Source organism: Echiichthys vipera, assembly GCF_963691815.1.
Source record: "Echiichthys vipera genome assembly, chromosome: 16".
In the NCBI taxonomy this organism is placed as follows: Eukaryota; Metazoa; Chordata; class Actinopteri; order Perciformes; family Trachinidae; genus Echiichthys; species Echiichthys vipera.
Window position 1 is genome coordinate 15277665 of NC_139841.1, and position 20912 is coordinate 15298576.

The 20912-nt window shown below is 41.2% G+C and overlaps 1 protein-coding gene across 1 annotated transcript; it reads right to left on the bottom strand.

Moving 5' to 3' along the window:
* Nucleotides 1-2517: 2517 nt before the first annotated feature.
* Nucleotides 2518-19272, bottom strand: slc27a4 (solute carrier family 27 member 4). The gene is made up of 14 exons (XM_083930416.1): nt 18880-19272; nt 17252-17413; nt 12774-12984; nt 12309-12492; nt 10801-10959; nt 8918-8987; nt 8645-8736; nt 7891-8000; nt 7405-7614; nt 6974-7100; nt 5886-6023; nt 5627-5791; nt 4980-5126; nt 2518-4072 (listed from the first exon to the last, which is right to left on the bottom strand). The coding sequence occupies exons 2-14, from the start codon at nt 17410-17412 to the stop codon at nt 3915-3917; spliced, it is 1932 nt and encodes a 643-aa protein (XP_083786542.1). The 5' UTR covers nt 17413; nt 18880-19272; the 3' UTR covers nt 2518-3914.
* Nucleotides 19273-20912: the final 1640 nt, after the last annotated feature.

Genomic DNA, 20912 nt, shown 5'->3' on the forward strand with positions numbered 1-20912 from the left:
AATGCAGAAATGAAGAAATTTTGTTTCTTTCCATTTCCCTTTACTGAGACGGGACATAGCGCCCCCCTGTGGTCAAACAGGTGTCTTAAGACGTTAGTACACCCTTTCCCACAGACCTGTCAGTCCCCTGAAGACCTGACTGACTGACTGACTAATTTTCAAAACAATATTAATTAGCTGTGAAATGGCAAATTGGCTCCTGGTCAACATCTATTATAACACCAACTGAATCCAGAAAAAGGTTGCTCCCTGTGTGGTTCCTAGTGCCTTTTACAAAAAGGTAGGAAAAAACAACAACTGCCATTTGATTGTCTTACACTCATGCATGAATCCCGTATTTTTTTTTATACCAAAATCACAAAAGCTATGATTTCACGCAAAGAAAACAAAAGCAAACAACATATAGAAGTGTAACAATCAAATTATAATTAACAGTTCCTTCAAAAAAATAATAATAATTTAAAGTCATTTAAAAAAAAAAAGAAGATGTGGAAAATGGAAACATCTCATTCGGAGTGCTCTGCTGTGGGACCGTTTGGTCGTGGTTGACAACCCTCAGCCACAAGCATCATAACAGCCAAACTGTGTTCCCTTAGATACGTTAATCACACTTTACTTTAACGACGACATCATCATCATTGGTCACTCATTTGCTTTTTTCAGACATTCATGGGAACATGTCACACTCATCATTAAAGAATAAAAACAAGTGACAGACTCTTTGAACCACAGAAGAAGAAGGAAGGAATCTCAATTTCTGTCAAACGGCTCTGTTGCTAGGAAACGACAGGTGAGAGCAACTTTGACGATCACTGTCAGCAGACCGCAGCCGTCAACTTAAACTGTGTCAGTCAGTGCAATCTAAGACAATCTGTTTCAACGTACTGAGAATCAGTCTACAGGGAACAAAGTAGCCTATGAAGTGCCACACTATAACTCATGAGAAATAACAAGTCCTTTACACTACAGCCGGTTACACAACCGCTGTTGGCAAGGGCCAGCCTGGCTGAACTGTGGGTGACTTGGGATGTGGTTGGTTACAAAAGCAGGACAAAAAGTCACAGGGTAATGACAGACGACACGCGACACACATCAGCAAAAGATATTGGACAGTTTTGAGTGTGTAGTTGGAGCTTTGGGTCATCAGACCTCTTTGGAAGAATCTCAAACAAAAAATCCCTCCATCTCACACTAAACCAACTCCAATTGGGAATGATCTGACATGTATACCGTTTATACCATTGTCTGAACATGAGCACAGCAAGGTGAAGCAGACGTGATGGAGAATGGAGGCTTGGTGACTGACAGAGAGCGAAAGGATCGAACAGAGGCGCCAGCTCGAAAGGGCCACGGAGAGAGATGGAGAAGAACGAGGGAAGCGATAGAGATGGATGAATAGAATGGATTGTGGTGGTTGGCAGACAGATGATAAAGGCGTAAAGTAAAAGGTGCTGAGTGAATGGACACTTGGGGGAAGATTATCTATATTCCAAGGAACAGACCAATAACGGATGAGCAATCTACAAGACGAATTCAAGTTATGGTTCAGTGAAGACCAGAAGAGACTCAAAGGACAGAAGGTACGGGGGATAGAGTCCTAGACAAGGTGCTATGACAACTCTCGCCCATTGAGACACAACCAATACCTGCACCTGGCAGGATGACAGTGCCGGTCGCTGGACTGCCATGGAATCTTAGCATATTACTTTCAAAATAAAAGTATGAGCTCCCAGGATTTAGGCCCGCTTTGCGAAGCTAATGACAGGGAACTTGAAGACAGACAAATGAGATTATGGTAGATAGAAGCTGAGGTCCAACATAAGGACAGGGTCCGTACAGGTTTTTTAAGAGTGAAAGTCACTTTTCGAGCACTTTCAAGATATCTAGAACAAACGTTTCCAGATTCCCGAAGCGTTTATCTAAGTTGTAACTGTAAATGCAATTTGTTCTAAAGATCAGAGGAAGCGCACGCATTCTCAGAGCAGATGGTCTTCCTCATGACACTGCGGAGATGCACTGGAGGCTGCGTTAGATTTGAAATATTAAACGATTTTTGGTTCACATGTAGATGAAACACCAGATTATGTTGAAAAATCAAGCATTTTTCCAACATATTCATATTCATAACAGTTAAAATTTAAGCATTTTCCAAACTTTCAAGACCTTGTACGTACCCTGTAGGGAAGCATATGAGATACTATGTGCAGGGCCAGGGCCTGTGAATCTGGGAGGTGAACTCACAGTAAGGCACAGTGCTCTGCTTGCGTGGTTGATGATGCTCATTCATGCTGCTACAACCTCTGATGACAGCTACTGCGAACAACAGACAAAACATCGACGACAAAGCATATTTTCTCTTTCTCTTCTATCGTTCCATTTCGACGCATCGACCCCCCCCCCCCCCCATAACAACATCCCCCACTCCCGCCTTTGAATCTTTGGGCTCTCTTGAAACTGGCAGGTCATCCCTCTTTAGCACCAGAATACTGTTGAAAACAAGTCTTTGCTGATCAGGCGATTTGGTGCTTCTCTATCGTCAGTCAGGTCCTCTTCATATGTTTTAGAAGAATGTACACATTCCGTACGACAGTCTACCTTTTAGGACAAAACCTGCACAATATAGTAAGCCACACAAACAAACCGCATGTCAGTGGAGAATTTCCTGTTTTAAGAAATAGCCCCATGCATTTAGCCCAGGGTTGAGTCATACAGATCACTTGACTTTTGTGTTCCAGCTGCTGATCTAAAATGCACCTTCATGTTTGAGGAGTTACTGAAGAACTCATAAAGCAAAAACAAACTGATACATCTGCACTATAACAAAAGAGAAAGCTTTTAGAGCAACATAAATTACTAAAACTGTCATATTATCTTAAATATGTAAACAAACACTACAACTTAAATATATTTGGTGTGATGCAGACATATTTAAATACAAAGCTTTGTTTTACATCAGCTCTCATGTGGTGCGGCTGATTATTTAAATGCAAACGCTGGAGTATTATTACTATTGCACTTCAGTAGATCTTTCAGCTTCAACCACTGGTCTAATTTAACTTCTGTAACCGCCGGTTACATGTCAAAGGCTTTCCAAAATTCCTGACATTCTCAAGTTATACCCTTTTTAGATGTCCAGTGAATACTTTCATAAAGTAAGCCTCAGATAGCCGTCACACAGGTTTGTCATCGCTGGCTAATTGTGCAGGTGAAGTCAGCGGTAGAGCCTCCAGTCTCTCACAGAACTATCTCTCTGATGAAAACAACGGGCCGAGAGACATTTCAGGTCCTCGTAGATCTCTCTGTTGTCCCACACGTGCCATTTGTATTGAATCCATATTCCTTCTTAGCATCCTTCCAGTCTGCGAATATCCTTAGTTCAACGTTTTTGCATTCTGGATGCCAGGCAGCCTGTACTCCGCATATTTCCCGGTTGTGTCCTCCCAGCAACACACGTGGTTTGATGGAACAAGGGTGGACAGGCATGGTTGTTGGAGGACTGTGCGGGTGGGGATTGTGTGGCTATGAACGTTGGTTTCAAGTTACCAAATAGACCTGTTTGTGCCTCTCTTGTCTTTGCTGAGGTAGCGAGAGGAGTTGCCGGGGATGGATGGAGTGGTGCTGCGTGCGTGTGTTTTTGTGTGTGTGTGTGTTTGTGTGGCGTGCATAAGTCTGCTTTTACGGATTTTAAAGAGCAAAGTGGTTTTGGGAATACAATGTGTGTGTATGTGTAAATGTGTTGGCATTTGAATATGGGTGCAAGGAGTGTGTATGGCTATTACATTAGATGTACTTTTGTAGATGGGGACAAGGCTCTGTATTCTGCTATCCTGGTCACACAATATTGTCTTCTTTTATGTATCTGCGTGTGTGTGTGTGTGTGTGTACATGTGCAGATTTAGTGGTCAGCCTGCTCATCACAATTTGTGTTTCCCTGACAGGATGGAGTGGTAAAGCTCCTCATTTAGCTGCACATAACACCCTCTTCTGGAATCCATGAAGTACAGTCTGTCAGACACTGCGCTGGGGTCAAAGCTGTCCCGACGCAAGTCCGTCTTCTGAAACTTAAACGTTCCTGAAAGGGACACACAGAGAGATTATGTAGGGATTTCATTTTACCAATTAAGCTGGCATTAAGCTGTGTTAGAGTTACTGTACTTGACTGTCTCACTGGTTTAAAGCAAAAGTTAGTAACTCTTATAGAAATAACTTTTGCTGAAACTGTCACTACATCTAGACAGAAGTACATGAGAAAGATCTCCTCTGCCTCTATATAGTGCCCATAATGGCATCTGCAAGATTCCACCACAGCACGAGGGAAAACAACCACTCAGAACTGTAGGGTCTCTAACGCAGTGTCAACGACTGCTCGTGAACTCTGTTCGAACTGTGCATGCAATGTTTATTTCTTGACTAAGTGGGTTCAGAAAAAATATTTCAGTGAACTGTTTAGCAGTAAAATGAGAGAGTTTGCCACCAAGTTGAGTCTAAACCAAGCCCCGTCCACTGGAGCAAACTTTCTCATTGAACATCTGAACAGTACACTAAAGTATGTTTCTGAAAACATTTGATGCAGGAAATTGGCAATACAGTAAGCGCTAGAGGGAGGAAAAGGAACATGATTTTGATTACAGATAATCTCATGTAGCACAGTCAGGATGTAGTGACAATTTTAGCAAACATGACAAAAATGTATTTTTATAAAAGTTACCAGCCACCAAGCTTTAGGAAAATATAAAAACACACCACTATTCAATCAAATGTTTATTCTTAACATGCAGTACTTGATAAATACTTGCAATAATATATATATATATATATATATATATATATATACCTCAAAAACTATTGCTGGGGAGAGGGACATCTGGACTACCTTGTTCAGAAAATGGATGGATGGATTTGACTCCACTGACTGTCTAATTCATAAACCCTTCACAGCCAGTTGTATTCTATATACGGCAGTGAAAAGAGCATTTCACCTGTCTTGTTGACCTCCGGAAGGAAGCGGAGGAATACAGGTCGGGCGTACGGAGGGAGAGCCTTCTCCATGTCCTTCACAAACTTCTCCAGGTCAGTGGAGTGAGACGGATCAGCTATGGCTGCCATTCCAGCCTTTCCCTCCGCTCCTGTGCACGCAGAAACGGACATGTGAGAGGATTAATTCTGGGGACCACTGGGGTTTCAGGTCAGACAGACGCTTGTGCAATGAGGCCATGACTTTACACAGTTTCACAGTTTCTTTTCTTCATCTTCTGCTAGTATCAAAAGAGACACTTCTAGAGACCTAAATAAATAATTTATTGTATTAGTATATTGATTTCTGATTTAGCGTCTTGCGACTAATGCTCTCTTGGGATATCGTTTGTTTGTTTTACTTTTGCACCTGTTGTGGCAGTCTTTAAAATGTTGTCCCCCGTGCTTTGTTATTTAGTTGTGTTATTTTTCGTCACTGTGCATGCAAAACTAGTCTAGGGGATTTATAAAGTTATACAATAATATCTAATCACAGTGACAGGAAAGTGGCATCTGTGATTCGCCACTGTAGAGCCTCCGCTACAGCGCTTTGGGCACATATTGAGGGAATTCTCAAATTAGAACAAATATTCAGGCATTTTCAAGATTGTACCTGGTACTTCCACTCCATAGACAACTACATCTTTCATGTCTAGCAGCCTGCTGAGGGTTCCCTCGACCTCGGTCGTCGAGACGTTCTCTCCTTTCCAGCGGAAAGTGTCTCCTGTGCGGTCCTTGAAGTACATGTGGCCGCATTCATCCATGATCAACACATCACCTGGTGAGAGGGTGAAAAATCATTATTAATTTAGCCAGTCAGCATAGAGTACGGTGAATATCTCAATATGTGTGTCCGTGTGCGTGTCTCGAACCAGAAAGATAGGCACTGTCTCCCTTCTTGAAGACACTATGAGCAATCTTCTTGCTGGTTGCTGATTGGTTGACATAGCCATCAAATCTCCGAAGAGGGTCGTTCTGAATGATTCTGCCGACTAGTTGCCCGGGTTCACCTAGAGAGAGAGACAGATGAGAGACGCGTGTTCTTCCCATTTGCTCATCCTGTAACTTTTGATGTTAAAATTTCCAGAATAACTGCAGTTTGCCCAGAGAAGTGCTTTGTGATAGATGTATAATGATAAAAAGTCTTCAGATTGTATTAGCTTCCTAACATAAAGGATTATTTCCTTTCATTTAATGTTCTTTATTTACAAGGACAAGCACATTAATTGACACATTTGTTCATGTGACCGTCTTACTGTTGCTAACTGGATAATTACATTATTGCGAGTGAGTTGAAAGAAAAATGTGAACAAGAATCACTACTGCCAAAAGTACAGACTACGTGCCCAACTGCATTGCACTGATAATCAAACACACGATGTGGATGGGAATATATGAGCAGCTGTGTCCTGAGGTAATTTTCTGTTAAACACTACCACACTTTATGTACGTTTAAAGGATATACACCCATTTTATAAAATTCATACATGTTATTCCTATGGTCGAAGACAGTCCAAAGTTATAAGTAAAAATGGTCAACTCTCTCTCAATCCCCAAAACTTTAGTGCTAAGGTTCTCTGTGATGCATGGAAGTAAACTGCTCCATAGACAATGAGTTAGGAAATATGTTATAGATGACACACAGAGCACCCAGGGAAATGAGTATATGGGTACATTTTCCGTTTCAGAAAAAAACCTGAAGCTAATTTGGGAATAAAAAAAAAGAAAACAAACAAAATTGATTGTCTATGGAGCCACTCCGGTCTTTAAACTTGATGACATCATAAGGTTGAGACTTACTTCTCTGGTTTCTGGCTTTGAGAGAGAGCAGCTCATGTTCACAAATATACTTCTCTAGGCCATGGAAACAACATGTTGGAATTCTTAATGTAGGTGGTGTTTCCCTTGAAGTGTACCTAGAGTGAAGTGGATCTTTAATATGTATATAGAGCAAACCTACCGGGTTTACAGGGAATACAGACGCCATCAGGTCCCCTAATGAGCTCCATGGTCTCCTCATCGACCCTCACCAGTCTGATGGGGTAGATGAAGGGTAGAATCTGACTGTTGAAGCCACACGCTCCAACCTAGAGCATGGAGGAACAAAAAATTGTCAATAAAGGCAAACCAGTTCTAACAGGCCAAAAAGGCTGCAGAGCTGTGTTTTTTTTTTAATTTTTAGAACAACAGAGTGCCTAACAAGAGGGTTTTAGAGCAGAAAAGAAACTCCTTTTAACATAATGTAAAACCCTCAGGTGAAAGGACAGGAGTGGGTCGTGGTAGTCTAGCCTTATCAAAGAGTATTTCACTACAATGATGCCAATTAAAACCCTAAGACCCAGAAAACATGTTTGGTCAGAGCGTCATCATTACTCTGTTGCATATTCTCACCTTGTTATCAAAGTTGCCTAGGCTACAGTTGCACTCTGTTGCTCCATAGAACTCAGCAATCTGTGGGATATTGAAACGGTTCATGAACTCCTCCCATATGGACTGGCGCAGCCCGTTGCCCATCGCCATGCGCACCCGATGTTGTCGCTCTGTGTCCTTGACTGGCTGGTTCAGCAGGTATCTGCAGATCTCACCAATGTACTGCACAATCTGGAGGAGAACAGAGCCAGGTGAAAGTTAGAAAAAGACCTTCAAGTGATGAGACAGAACAGACATAAAAATAGGCCAATTACGGTCTTAATGCGAAGATTAAAGTATTGAAAAAAGGGGTTTGAAAGCAATATAATGGGGAATAACATGAAATCTTGCAAATATTTCTTAAAAGAAAGTGACGGGAAAGACCTCTTTTTAGCAACACTAATATGTTGGTGTGCTACTCTGCTAACTAAATATATGTCAGTGACATGTAATCTTCATTACACTTACAGTGCAGTTGTATTTGGCACAGTCGTCCCAGAAACGTGAGGCAGAGAACTTCTTTCTGATGACTACGGTCATGCCATGTATTATACACTGGCCTACTCCAACAATGTTACCTGAAGACAAAGAAACATTTTATTGCCGTGGTCACAGAATGCTAGCCTTAACATACAAATAAATAGTATGCGTTAACATGTACCTAAATAACCTGCTTATGATCAGGAGTATCCCGTTTATGTATTAGAGCAAGTAAACATCATATCTCGGTTTCTCAAATCTGAATAAGCCCTGGTCTCGTTAATGACAAACCTGAATATGCTACCTAGAGTACTCCACAAGAAACTGGGATGCTGCTGCATGTATTTACCTTAACCAGGTTTTTTAATGCCGCTGACTACCTGCAAAGGCACGGCAATCAAAATGCATGAGGGGAAGTATGTACTGGCTTTGTCCATAGATATATATTACAAGTGCATTTGGTTTGCCTCAAATAGACCCATTTTGTGTTGTTGTGATTTCTTATTATTATTCTTTTAATTTCCTACAGAATGGGCATGAGGGGTGCATTGCTGCCTCCCGCCGGTTAAAAACAACAACAACGCACGTGTACCTTGTAATAATAAATTATGTAGATGCTTAGTTGCATATACGTAGATCAGGGAAGTGAGATCCCTTCACAGGCTGACTGAAGGAAACAAGGACAGATGGACTTCCTGATATAAGGAAAACTTTAAATATCAACTTTTAATCGCAATTTTACCTGCAGAGTGGTAAAGTGGAAGGCAGTCATATAACACATCATCTGAAGTCATCCTAAAGCCATAATATACCAAGGCTGCCATGCGGTAGTACCTGAAAACCAGGGATAGAGAAGAAAGTAAAATAAGTCAAAACTAAACCAATAAGTTGAATGTATTTTTCATCCATCCTCTTCGATCAGTATTTATTCTACGCATGAGAGCGCTGCTGATCAACAAAGAGAGCAGCTGCAGTTCCTGTGTGTCTGTTAGTTAGCTGCACGGCTCCATCCTACCTGCTGTGCACAACAATAGCAGCTTTAGGCATCCCAGTGGTTCCTGACGTGTAGATGTAGAACAGGCGATCTGAAACGGACAGCACACAGAGTGAGATAACATACACGTCAACAACTAAATATGCTTTGACTGGTTCTGGCATGCGCTGAATTGTCATGTTTAAATGTGTTACTCTTTTGGGAATAAACTGCATCTAGAGAAGTGGAATGAGATGGCTATGTACTGCCTTAAATTACGTACAAACTTCAAACACTTTCACTCAGTTTGTTGGAATAAAAAGAAGAAAAGTCACATGTTTAATTGCAGCAACAGCCTGCGTGGCTGTGAGTGATTACATACAGTTTTCAAGAGCAAAAGTGAGTGAGGGGGTAGGACTCGAGTCACTGTTCTGAATAAGAGCTCTGTTGATGAAACAAAAATTTTGATATGCTTAATAATGGAGACAATTTGAAAAAGAAAAAACAAAGCATGAAATATTCTATCCAGCATCTATCAATTTTCCCTCATGTGAACGGAGGCTCTACTGAACGAGATGGAGTGTTGTACGCTGCACAGACTGTAAAGCACAGGGAAATGTTTGATTTTGGGCTATATAAATAAAACTGACTTGATTATTATTATTGTGTGGATTCACTTTGTTCTCCCTTTAACCCGCATTGGTTGCCTAAGAAACAAGTAACCCATAGAATCTCTGGTGATGACTCATCAGTAATTTGCAAAAACTGAAACAGTTAAAGAGAGAGAGTAGAGAATTGTGATTTATAATAATTTCTCTCATTAGCCAGCCTCAAATGATAAAAATCCCTAAAAATAAAAATGAATTAAAGTTTCTGTCCAGCCTCTGTATTTACATTCATCAATATATTAGCATTGAAACAATATTTCAAATAATGAACATTGAAACTTTTTTTTTTTGCTTGTTTAGTTTTTGTTCAGTGTGATTGAATGATGTGATTTATTTGCCTGTGAGTCATTACTTGGCTACAAAAGTATTACTCATCACTTGTCAACTGGTCTGTGCTACCATACTGTCAGTTAATGCAAACAAGAGGCTTTTTGAAATTGCTTTGTTGCTTTACTTAAGTAAAGAGTATTATATTATATTAGACAGCAACATTTTTTTATTACTGGTGACCATCTGTTGTTGGAAAATATCATTTAAAAAAGGACCAGTGTGTGGAATTTACTGGCATCTAGCAACTGGATACACCTCACCCTTCCAAGTGCGTAGAAGAACCGGATGTGGACAGGTAAAATAAAAACACGAAAGACCCTCTCTAGAGCCGGTGTTTGGTTTGTCCGTTCTGGGCTACTGTAGAAACTTGTCGGGCTCCGTGGAAGAGGACTCGCTCCCTATCTAGATATAAACGTTTCATTCTAAGGTAACAAAAACACGATTCTTAGTTTTAGGTGATTATGCACTAAATAAAACATAATTATGGATATTCTTTTCAATTTGGGCCTGAATTTTTACAAACTGGTCCTTTAAAATGACTTACCCTAAGATATATGTAAAAAGGTTTTTTGTTTAAGCAATTCTTACCCTTCTGGCATGTTACACAGCACAGCACCCCCAAAGTCCCACCCTCTTCCCCCTTCCTGACCTCTAACATTCTCTCCTCCCCTGACACGTGAGGTAAGAGAAATGCTGCATTCCAGTACCATGGGAAGTCTGAAGTTTCGGACCTCCAACTAGGCAAAGTTCACTGGAATGCCTGTCAAAGGGGAACCTTCTACTAGCAAATTCAGGGGAGATCGATCTACCCCGAATTCGCTAAAAGTGTAAAAATGCCAGAAAGGTAAGAATTGCTTTAAATTAACTTAACGTAATTAGTAACATTGATGGGAAACTCTTATCCGGATTGGTTTGTGGTGTTCTCACCCGTGAAGCAGCATTGTGGGCGGCTTGGCAGGTGAGATGGGGCACGATCCAGCAGGGGCTCTAGGCACTCGGTTCCCTGTGGGACTCGTTTGGGGTCCCAGTCTCCAGAGCAAAACATCTGCACCGTCTTCCCCATTAAACTGTGGACTTCAGACAACGCTGTAAGGGGTAAGAGAAACACATTCAAGTATGTTAGAGTCATTTCAAGAGGACTTAATGAGGGACAACATGTAAGCACCATGAAACTGGAGTAAGTAGGTTGGATTGAGTAGGTTAAAATAATTTGGGATGTCAGGAGGAAGGTAGGGGAGTGAGACAGAGACGAGAAATACCTTAACATAAAGGTGCAGTGTGGAAAAAAAAGGGCAAGAGGGCATCAATATAAGGGAGAAATCCGTTTGAAACAGCTGCTCTCATATTTTCCCTTGGGAAAAAAAGACTATCTTACTTTAAAAGCCTTGTATCATGCTCGCCCATTGCTGCTGCTACTGGCTTGACTACTGCATGCTCTGTCGGAAAGAGGCTGCTTTTCTAATTACTTAAAAGGCATAAAGCACATGAAAAGTCCAAGATCTAACACAAACACTGTTCCATCAATCTCTGGATGAACAGCTCAAAACTCATTCACTCTTTATAGCTCTTGAGATCAGGGCCTTTTAGAGCGGACAGGGGCCCAAAAGAGGGTTATGAGATTATTTAAACACATCCCTAATTTATGTTTAACCATTTCATAATCATCAGTGTCTCCTTGGTCAAAGCAATGTGAGGCATGTTATTAATACACTGCAGGTTAGTAAATTAGACATTAGACCAGCTAAATAATTCAGTTTGGACCTTAAAAAATACTCACAAACACACGTGTGATCATGTAAACGTTGATTCAAACCTTAAATCTAATTTGTTTATCTATTATTATTATGTTATTATATAACGGATATAAGGCTAAGATCAGAACTAAGTACGAGGAAAATGTAAGAGATATTTTATCATGTATATGCTGTAATTATTATCCCCTCAAACAAGATATTTAATTAACAATATAAGTAATGTACTCTCTGTGACTAACAGGGCTGGTTTTACATAACATATGCTGTTGTTTCAGTTTTTTTCCCCGTATACACCTCATATCACTCAGTCCTTCAACAGTGCAGACCGATGATGGAGACGTTTCTCCACTTCCCTGTTCATCACTTCTTTCACTCTTTCTCATCATCAGCCATTTAAAGCTCCACTGACTGAGACTGAAGCAACACCTCCTCGGAAACCCATCCATCTTTTTTGACCTCTGTTGCTTTCTCCCTGCACCACTCACCTCTCTCATCACAGCGGAAACATAACAGCAGTCATCAGCAGAAGTCAGTGCTGCACAGATTGTAAAGCACTCCGAGACAATATTGGCTATATACTTGACAACGTTACAGCTATAAGGATCAAACCCACATATCCTTTCTAGCTTCTCTAATCTCTAGCTCTTCACATCTCCTTCCTCCGTCCGCCCCTGCTCTTACCGTCATTCAGCTCTGAGCCAAACACCACGGCCTTGGCATTGGAGATGGTGACACAGTGAACCAAGGCCTCTAGTCTCAAATTGAAGTTGATTAGAGCGGCCTCTACTCCAATCTTAGCCATGCCCAGCCAAAGGCCCACGTACTGGGATCTGTTCTCCATGAAAAGGGCCACCACGTCGCCCTCCTGAAGAGAGAAACAACAAAAGGAGGGACTTGAATGATCCGCCGTCAACTGCTTGATTATTTTTATTCAATGTGAGTCTCTATTAAAAGGTTCATGTAATGCCTCCCTCTGGAGGAGCATTTTAAGATTACAAAAGAAAAGTGTAAAAAAGCCAGAAAGGTAAGAACAGCTTTAAGAGAAATCAGTTTTACGAAAAGGTGTGTGGACCAATTTGCATTGAATGTGCCACAAAAGATTTTTTCCTTCACCCTTTCAGAAATATTTTGTTTTGTAGGGTCTACCTTGAAACCCCGTTCCAATAGCATGTTGGCCACTCTGTTGGAGTACTCATCCAACTGACGGAAGGTCCACCTCTCTCCAGTTCCCTCGAAGATCAGTGCTGTTTTGTCCCCGTGGCGACGCACCGTTTCGGCAAAGATCTTGGGAATGGTGTTCTTCTCTCTGAGGTGGCGTCTGACGTTCATCTTCACCCGCAATAGCACACCTGCTGCACTGAAGGAGCAAGAGAGAATATTATTAAAAAGGTCCTGTGTTGTAAAAAGTGAGATTTCCATGTCTATTGTCTCAGGAAGACGTCTAGAAAGGCACTACTGTGAAAAATGTTTTTTTTGAACATTAAAGCATGTAAACATGCTGTATAGAAACACCAAATACAAGTATTATCCTGAAAATTAGTATAATATGAGAGCTTTAAAATACCTGCCTGATGTAAATCCAAAGGACAATTCACCCTTTGATGTAAAAGCCAATCCAGCTCATCTTAAGGTGTTTTGGTTTTGTATGTTTTAGTAATGAGCTAAAAAGCTAGTTTCTGTAGTTAAATTATTTTTTTTTCCTGTTTGGCAGCAAAGTATTCATAACAGTTGATATTTGCAAATGTTTAACTTGCAACCATGACATGACCTTTACAAAAATATAAAGCTTACTAAACGTACATTGTTACAAATGCAGCGCTTATCTTTGTGGGTCTCTGATGTTTCTGTGGGTCCACTTTAAGAGGACTGAGTTTAGTTTGTTTATATGTGAAAACACTCAAAAAACTTGGAATAATCTTTGGATAACAGTCAGCGGTGCTATATGAAGTGTGCATCATTTGTAGCAAGTAGTGGTGTGACGAGACCCTCAGCTCACAAGACAAGATGATACCCGGTATGGAGCCCACAAGAACGAGATGAGACTTTAATGTTTTTCTAAAATTTCAGTATTTTCTTTACAGACGGTTGAATTTACCAGGGAGCTGTGGTGGTGCTGCACGTGTCTTTCAATAGTACTTAGTTAGCCGCGGTGTAGCCTAGGGTACTCACTCCGGTAAAGTTTAAGTAAAGTAAAGTCAAAGTTCAACACTGTTGATTTCTTCCCATGGAGCCGACATGAAAACTATTTTGGTTTAGAAATTTTCTGTCAGTCATTTGGTGAATGCAGGTTATCCAGCAGCTGTCACTCGGCTCGGGAGCTGCGGACAAACGGAGGCTTCGGCTTTTGCCACATGGCATCAGAATCTTTAACATGTTTTTTTACAAGACTCAGTGTGGCATTTTTTCAGAAGAGGCTTCTTTCTTGCTACCCTGCCATACATGTAGAACTTGTGAAGTTGTTGTCACATGCACAGATCGACGACCTCTGCCATTTAGACTTGTAACTCCTTCAAGGTCACCATGGGCCTCTTGGTAGTTTTCCTGATCAGTATTTTCCTGGTTCGGTCATCCAGTTTGGAGAGGCGGCCTGATCTAGGCAAGGTCTGGGTGTTGCCATATGCCTTCTGGACAAAACTCTGAACGGTACTCAGAAGGATAGTTAAAGCCTTTGAAATATTTTATATCCTTCTCCGAACTTGTTCCTATCCACAACTTTATACTAGAGCTCTTTTGAAAGCATCTTTCCAACCATGGTGAAGTCATTTGTTACCATGCACTACAAGGAGTGGAATCCTCAAGGAACATCTGATTTTATTCTGAAGTAATCAAAAACACCACAGTTGATGTCAGGTGGAGGCCAATAATCTTGGTGTGTACTCTGGAAGGTGATTGGTTATACGTGAGAATGTTTAGAATGGTTATTCTAAAGGGACTCTTCACTTTTCCAACACGGCTATTCTAGTTTTTCATTTTCTTATTAATTTTCAGAAATTTTGAAAAACAAAAAGCTAAGGGGCCAAAATATGCAACAGCACTAGTAATGTCATTAAAAGTAATTTGATATTAAACACTAAATACTTTAAAGCAAATTTACATCTTTAGTCGACCGACTAAGATCATCTATTACAACACGTAACAACACTAAGCTTACATTATGACAGAGATATCTTGATGTGTCTCTGGAGCAAAGTCTGCTTAAATGGAAGGATGTCACTTGATAATTTACATTTATGGTGCAAAGGTACAGATAGTGGTCATTCTCCTGAGTACTGTATAATAAAAGAAACAGAATAATCTACTGAGCTAAGTTGCTTCATGGCTACATTGTGGTGGTGATGATCATTTTATCATTACACAGGATATTGGCTTCATGTTGGTACCGACCATAATCTATTGTAGCGCAGTTGTTTCAGTGCCATTTCATTAGTACACTTGGCAGCAATAAAGCTGTTTGGAGTTCAATCTGGTGCAACAGAGGAGCTGCATGAGCTAGACACTGTGTAATTAATTTATTTCCTTCTTCTTTTCTTGCCTTTTTTTCTACTGCTAGCAAAGTGACTTTTAGAAAGATCCATAATAAATCTGATAGGATTCATTTCCACTAGTTCTTACTAGTACTACAACTCTATTTACAATCAATTCCAACAAACACATATGCCTTTATAAACTGAACCATACTACTTCTTACAGTGTAAATATCCAAACTTCGACACAGTAGATTACAAAAGGGAATTCATGAGTCACTGTGGAAAGGGCATGCTTTGACAGGGCCAGGTAAAGTGAATTTTTAACCTTGGAGTTTCAGCCATTATCAACACATAGACAAATAAATACAAGTTATAAGAGCTGTGCCTATAGGGAAGGGTATTTGCATAAAAGCAGGTGCACACAAGTAGGTTGCTGAAGCATAGGCAGTAGCAGGTCTAAAGAAGAAGACAAAGTAGTTATGGCATGATCTTATTATATGAATATATGGCTGTCTGTATATATAACATAAAAATAAATATGGCCTTGGAAACTGTGCTCTATCTCTCTGAGCAGTAATAGAGAGTAAGGGCCTTTTTTGTACACAGTGGGTGACAGAAAAGCTGATTACTACTGGTTTGGTCACTCTAACTTAAATGTCATGGAGAGGTCATTAAAGCTTTTACAATTTCCTGTTTTACTATTACTGCGGCTATTGAGGGGAACAAGGAAGTTAATCCCACACCAATTACCATGGTAACCCCCAACTGTAAATATTGGCTCAAGGTGAGACAGTTAAAAAGGTGTGCTCCTCCACCATTATCTCTATTGTCCTTTGTCGAAAAAATGTCAGGCTACCTGCCATGTCAAGTTTTGAAAGATGCACAACAACAATGTGTTGCTAACACTGGCTGTGAGACCAGACCTGTGGATGAAAAAGTTCAGGTATTGTGGTGAGTTCTTTAAAGCCGCAACAATTTTGCAAAGCTTAAGATATGAGAAAGCTTTTACTTGCACGTTCCTCCTATGGACAAGATTGATGTCACCATGACAAGCAAGACCACGTTTAACTAAAAGGTGTCTCAGAGAGCGCTATGCCCTATCTCGCAGTGGTAATGAAAGTTAAAAAAAAATTGTGTGTATCTGCCCCGTGATAAGGTTCCGCTCCAAAGTTGAAAGGGTTCTTTTCCATAATCCAGCTGGCAAACAGACAAACAAACCAAACCAAAAACAATCAAACTGATGCACTATTACACAATGATGTCCTTCTGGAAGCGTAATAAGACTCACATTTTAAAGCTATTTATGTTTATTATTGTTTGTGTGAAACGTGATCTGGTGCACGCTTTAAATGAGTAAGTTAGACAACATTACTGTGTCACAATGAGTCAATATCATTGTTTCATCACATGGTGATAAACGATAATTCAGATGTATAGACCTGCCCTATATACACCTATTTCTTCGTCAGTGCTCTAAGCGATTCCCTGCCCGTTTTTTGGTGGCCCCATTCTGACTTTTCAGTGATATCAGGCACAATATTCACAACCACTATTTAGAAGAAGAAGAAGAAGAAGAAGAAGAAACTACTACTACTACTAAACTATTTGTCAGAAACTATAATGTGTTGTAAGGTTGAATTACTGTTTGTCCAAGGTCTTGTTGTGGCTGACTTATACTATCTTCAGGAATGTTGATGTGGAGATGCCTTTAAATGTTTGGAAAGTGACACATTTACTATTGTATAAAACAAGTAATTTAAAGCATGAGAAGACAAACTCTGGTTTAGTCAGTTATACTGAATGTATTATATTTGATAGGGGGGGCTTAAGGTGCTTTCACATCAATACTGTGTGAAGAAACTAAATTATTTTTTAACAGTCTATTTAGACAATGGGCAATAAATACTGTTCACCCAATATGGATGTTAACATGTTCAAATTAAAGCTAAAAATCAGCACTTTATCGCCATAAGTTCTGCAGCGTAGAGCCAAAACAACTAATGTGTCATTGTCAAAATGCTGCACACAATAAGAAAAGACCCGACCGATAATTGTCCATGGTTGAAAGAACATGAAAAACTTTTATATACCATGATTTTTCTAGGTTTCATTAACGTTGGAACCATGCCAACACATACACAACATCCCAGTGCTTACTGTAAGTCTCTGCCGATTGTTTTCGCAAAAATCTGCAGGAAGCTCCATCCTCCGCTTCCCAGGTAGAAAATGAGGATGGCTGGGAGAACCTGGTACCAGGGCAAGCCCACCAGCAGCCTCAACACGAACAGCAGGGCTGTGGAACACGCTAGACGCATCATCCTGAAAGAATTCACACACACACACACACATATTAAAATGCACACCGCAGCAACTCATCATAAACACTTCAGACCAAACATCAATTAGACAGGAGAAAGGTTACGTGTGGTTAAAGTAAGCAAAGGAAACGAATGTTGAACATCTTGTCGATGGTACTCAAGCCGACCACTTAAGAATGTAATCTGCTGTGATTTTGTTTATACATCCTGGGCCCGTTTAAATCCACTGACACTAAGCGATCACTTGTGTATTGTATGTTGTCATCTTGTGTGAAATCTGTATAGTCATAAACATGTAAAAAAAAAATACACCAACATTATACATTTTCTCACATGGGCATAATGAAACTGAGAAAATCCTTGACGTGTATTTTCTCTTGCATTTGAATAAAACTCAATGCTACATGGACCTTGGGGGAAATCCTAACTCAAAGCAAATTGCCTACAGCGACAGCTGAAAGCAGCAGAGGACAGCATGTGTTGACATTGGTGTTTAGTGCCACCTGATATAGCTAAGAATATGATCCTAAAGCAGTAACTGATAGGTTGACATGAGTGCTTATTATCTATTTATTAGCCTATGCAGAAACACACTGCGGGGTTGTTATTGCATGGCATCTTTTTGGGGAGCTAGGCTATCTGTTTTATGGCAGTATGGTTCTTTTTCCCCCTAGAGCCAAGATGCTGACTGGATATTTACTCCTCTGTCTCCATGCGTGTGTCTGTAATGGATGATGATGCCTATATCTCAGCAATCCAATCAATCCGCTCCTATTTAAAAACACAGACCTACTACTACTCGGAATGTCCGATGGCTCGACACAAAGAAACAGGGCAAGAGCCATTTCACAGTGAGAAAAAAAAAGCTTCATCATCCGCTACACCCGGAAATTAAAAAAAACGTAGCATCATATTGCGGTAGTGGATAGGGGAAATGATATCGAGGCTCAACCTCACTGTTGGTTAACCTACGCCTCGCTAACCATGCCATGTGCGCTTTTTTCCATCCAGGGCCTTTAAATCGTTACCCTGGTCGTACAATATTAACGGTGCTAACCTACAGTAGATGTACGTGGGTTATCATGGTAACAGGCGCGCCTGGGAAGCAGGCTGCGCAGCGTATTATTGCGCGCATCGGCTTAAAGGAAGCGGATGGACGGTGTGTGACAGCGGCAGCAGCTTCTTTTAGGAGGAACACGCATGCTGAAATATGCGGTCCACGTTCACATAAATTACCTTTCAAGGACCGAGAGCTACCTCATAGTAAAGTCACCCCTCTCTAGCCCAGTCAGTTGGGTTTGATGTCCAACAAGGTTGAGCGACAACAACATAGTCATAGCCGGGCTCTGTTGTGTCCTTTCTCCTGTAGCAAATAAAAGGAACCAGACATCCGTGGAGTTGAACATCGCGGGGGCGCACGGTCAAGCTCGGGCTGTGGCGATGCACGGGGATGTTTCGCTTACATACCTTACACCTCGGCCCGCTCCGTCACAGCATGAAGGGGCGCAGAAACCACCAGACGTGAAACTCGTTGTGTGCGATTTCCCCCCCTTGATCGGCTTACACAGGCTCGCCCTGGTCTCTGCTCCTCACCGCCGCTCGCCTGGCTGGACAGAAGCTCACAGAGACGGACACACACGCACCGGGATCCCCTCCTGTTGTAATACCACAACGAGCTGCCGCTGCTCCGCTCCTCTCCTCTCCTCCGGTGGGCCGGGAGTCAAATTCACCTCTCTGCGCGTGTCGACTTTGACCCCGCTTTCATCATCCGTTTATTGTCACAATCATTCATATCATTTCTGGGTTCATTGTCGCCGATAAGCTCGCTAGCAAGCGTATTTCAAATGACCTTATAATTTTCTTAGCTTGCGCCCGCCCACCACCGTCAGCATCAGCGTGTCAGGAATAAGCGCTAGCGGACGGGGCGACCGGGCCAATCGCAGGACGGCGATTCTTCACACATCCCATCCGGGGGAGGGGTTTGCGGCACTCGGTGGAGAGGAAATGCGGCGCGGCCCTGCTCGCCGACAGAAAGCGAGGCCAGCAGAAGTGTAGCGGTTTTTTTTCAACCGGTAGTGACAAGACCCAGATGCGGAACTGTGCGGTGTAAAAGCGAGCCCTGCCTCTCGCCTGTAGAGTCCGCCTCGTTACATCCATTCATCATTCCGCACCCAGACACAAGATGCGCTTTAGATACGCATCTGTCTACGGAAGGGGGGCCCGTGCAGGAGCGAGGAATGAAGAAGGGCTGGGTGTCACACATTAGCCGGGGCTCTACTGTCGGTATCTACCACCACAGTGGGCCAAGATCTACCCACCTGCCTGCAGGTTTTCACTGCAACCAAACGCTACATCAGCTGGTTTCATTAAATGAAAACCTGCAGTTGTGCACTCTCAAGGTTGCCAACCAATAAATGTAGAAATTACTATACTGCCCTACAAAGCCCAAGTGCAGTAACTACGAAATCGCTAATAACAGGATTTCTGCACAATTTTGGGCCTGAAAGTATGGAAGTTAGGATTTATTTCTTCTTAAACATTTATTTAACCCTATTGAAAAATACACAAATGTGTCTGATTATAAGAAACACTCAATGCAATATGGATAAAGAAGACATTAGTACCAATCGATCTTTATTTAACCAGGTAAAAAGCCAATTGAGAGAGGATCTCTTTCACAAGGGTGACCCAGACCAGTCAGAACCAGTAATACAAAGCAAGATAAACATAAAAACAGCAACATGAAGCACACCAGATCTTCAACAGTCTACAAAAACTGAAATATGTGAAGAGAGAGAGTTTAATTAATTACATTACCTAATGGACTTAAATTTGAGGTCCTTCAATGTCGTATCAAGGTATTTTTTTTTAGAACAAATCCTTCCGGAGGGAGTTACAGGCAAAAAGCATATGCACGTTTAAAGTTCAGAACGTCTTGTGAACGCAGGCCATAGTGGCTTTGACTTCTCTGGAGATAGTAACACAGGTAAGAAGAATTGATTTGGATAAAAACAGTGCCAACTATTCTTTTACTGGAACAGTAAACAAACTTTAAAGCCATTTTTGGGCTTGAATTATTTCATAATAACTGCACCTAGGCTTTGTAGGGCAGAAAAGGTGTAGCTCACACAGACAGCGCTGAAAGATGCGTATATGTGCGTGCTAAATAACCTAAATGGAAACCATAAATGGTTGTTTAACATTTGCTTTGCATTTTGGGTCCTTTTTACCAAATGATTGACACTTTTTTGTTCTTGCTGATTACAACAAAAGTCATGTAGCCCACAATGACGCAATAGAATAACTTAGGCCCACTTTTGAATGACACTAGAAAGCTGACATTTCCCAGCGCAGTGTCCATTACAGCAATATGTCATGTAACACGTTGAGTTATCAGGGACGATTGCAAAAGATACTACAACAAAGTGCCGTAGGTCATCGCAGCAGGTTACTTCCCCAGTGGTCTAGAGAGACAAAATTAATGGAGACACACTTATCTC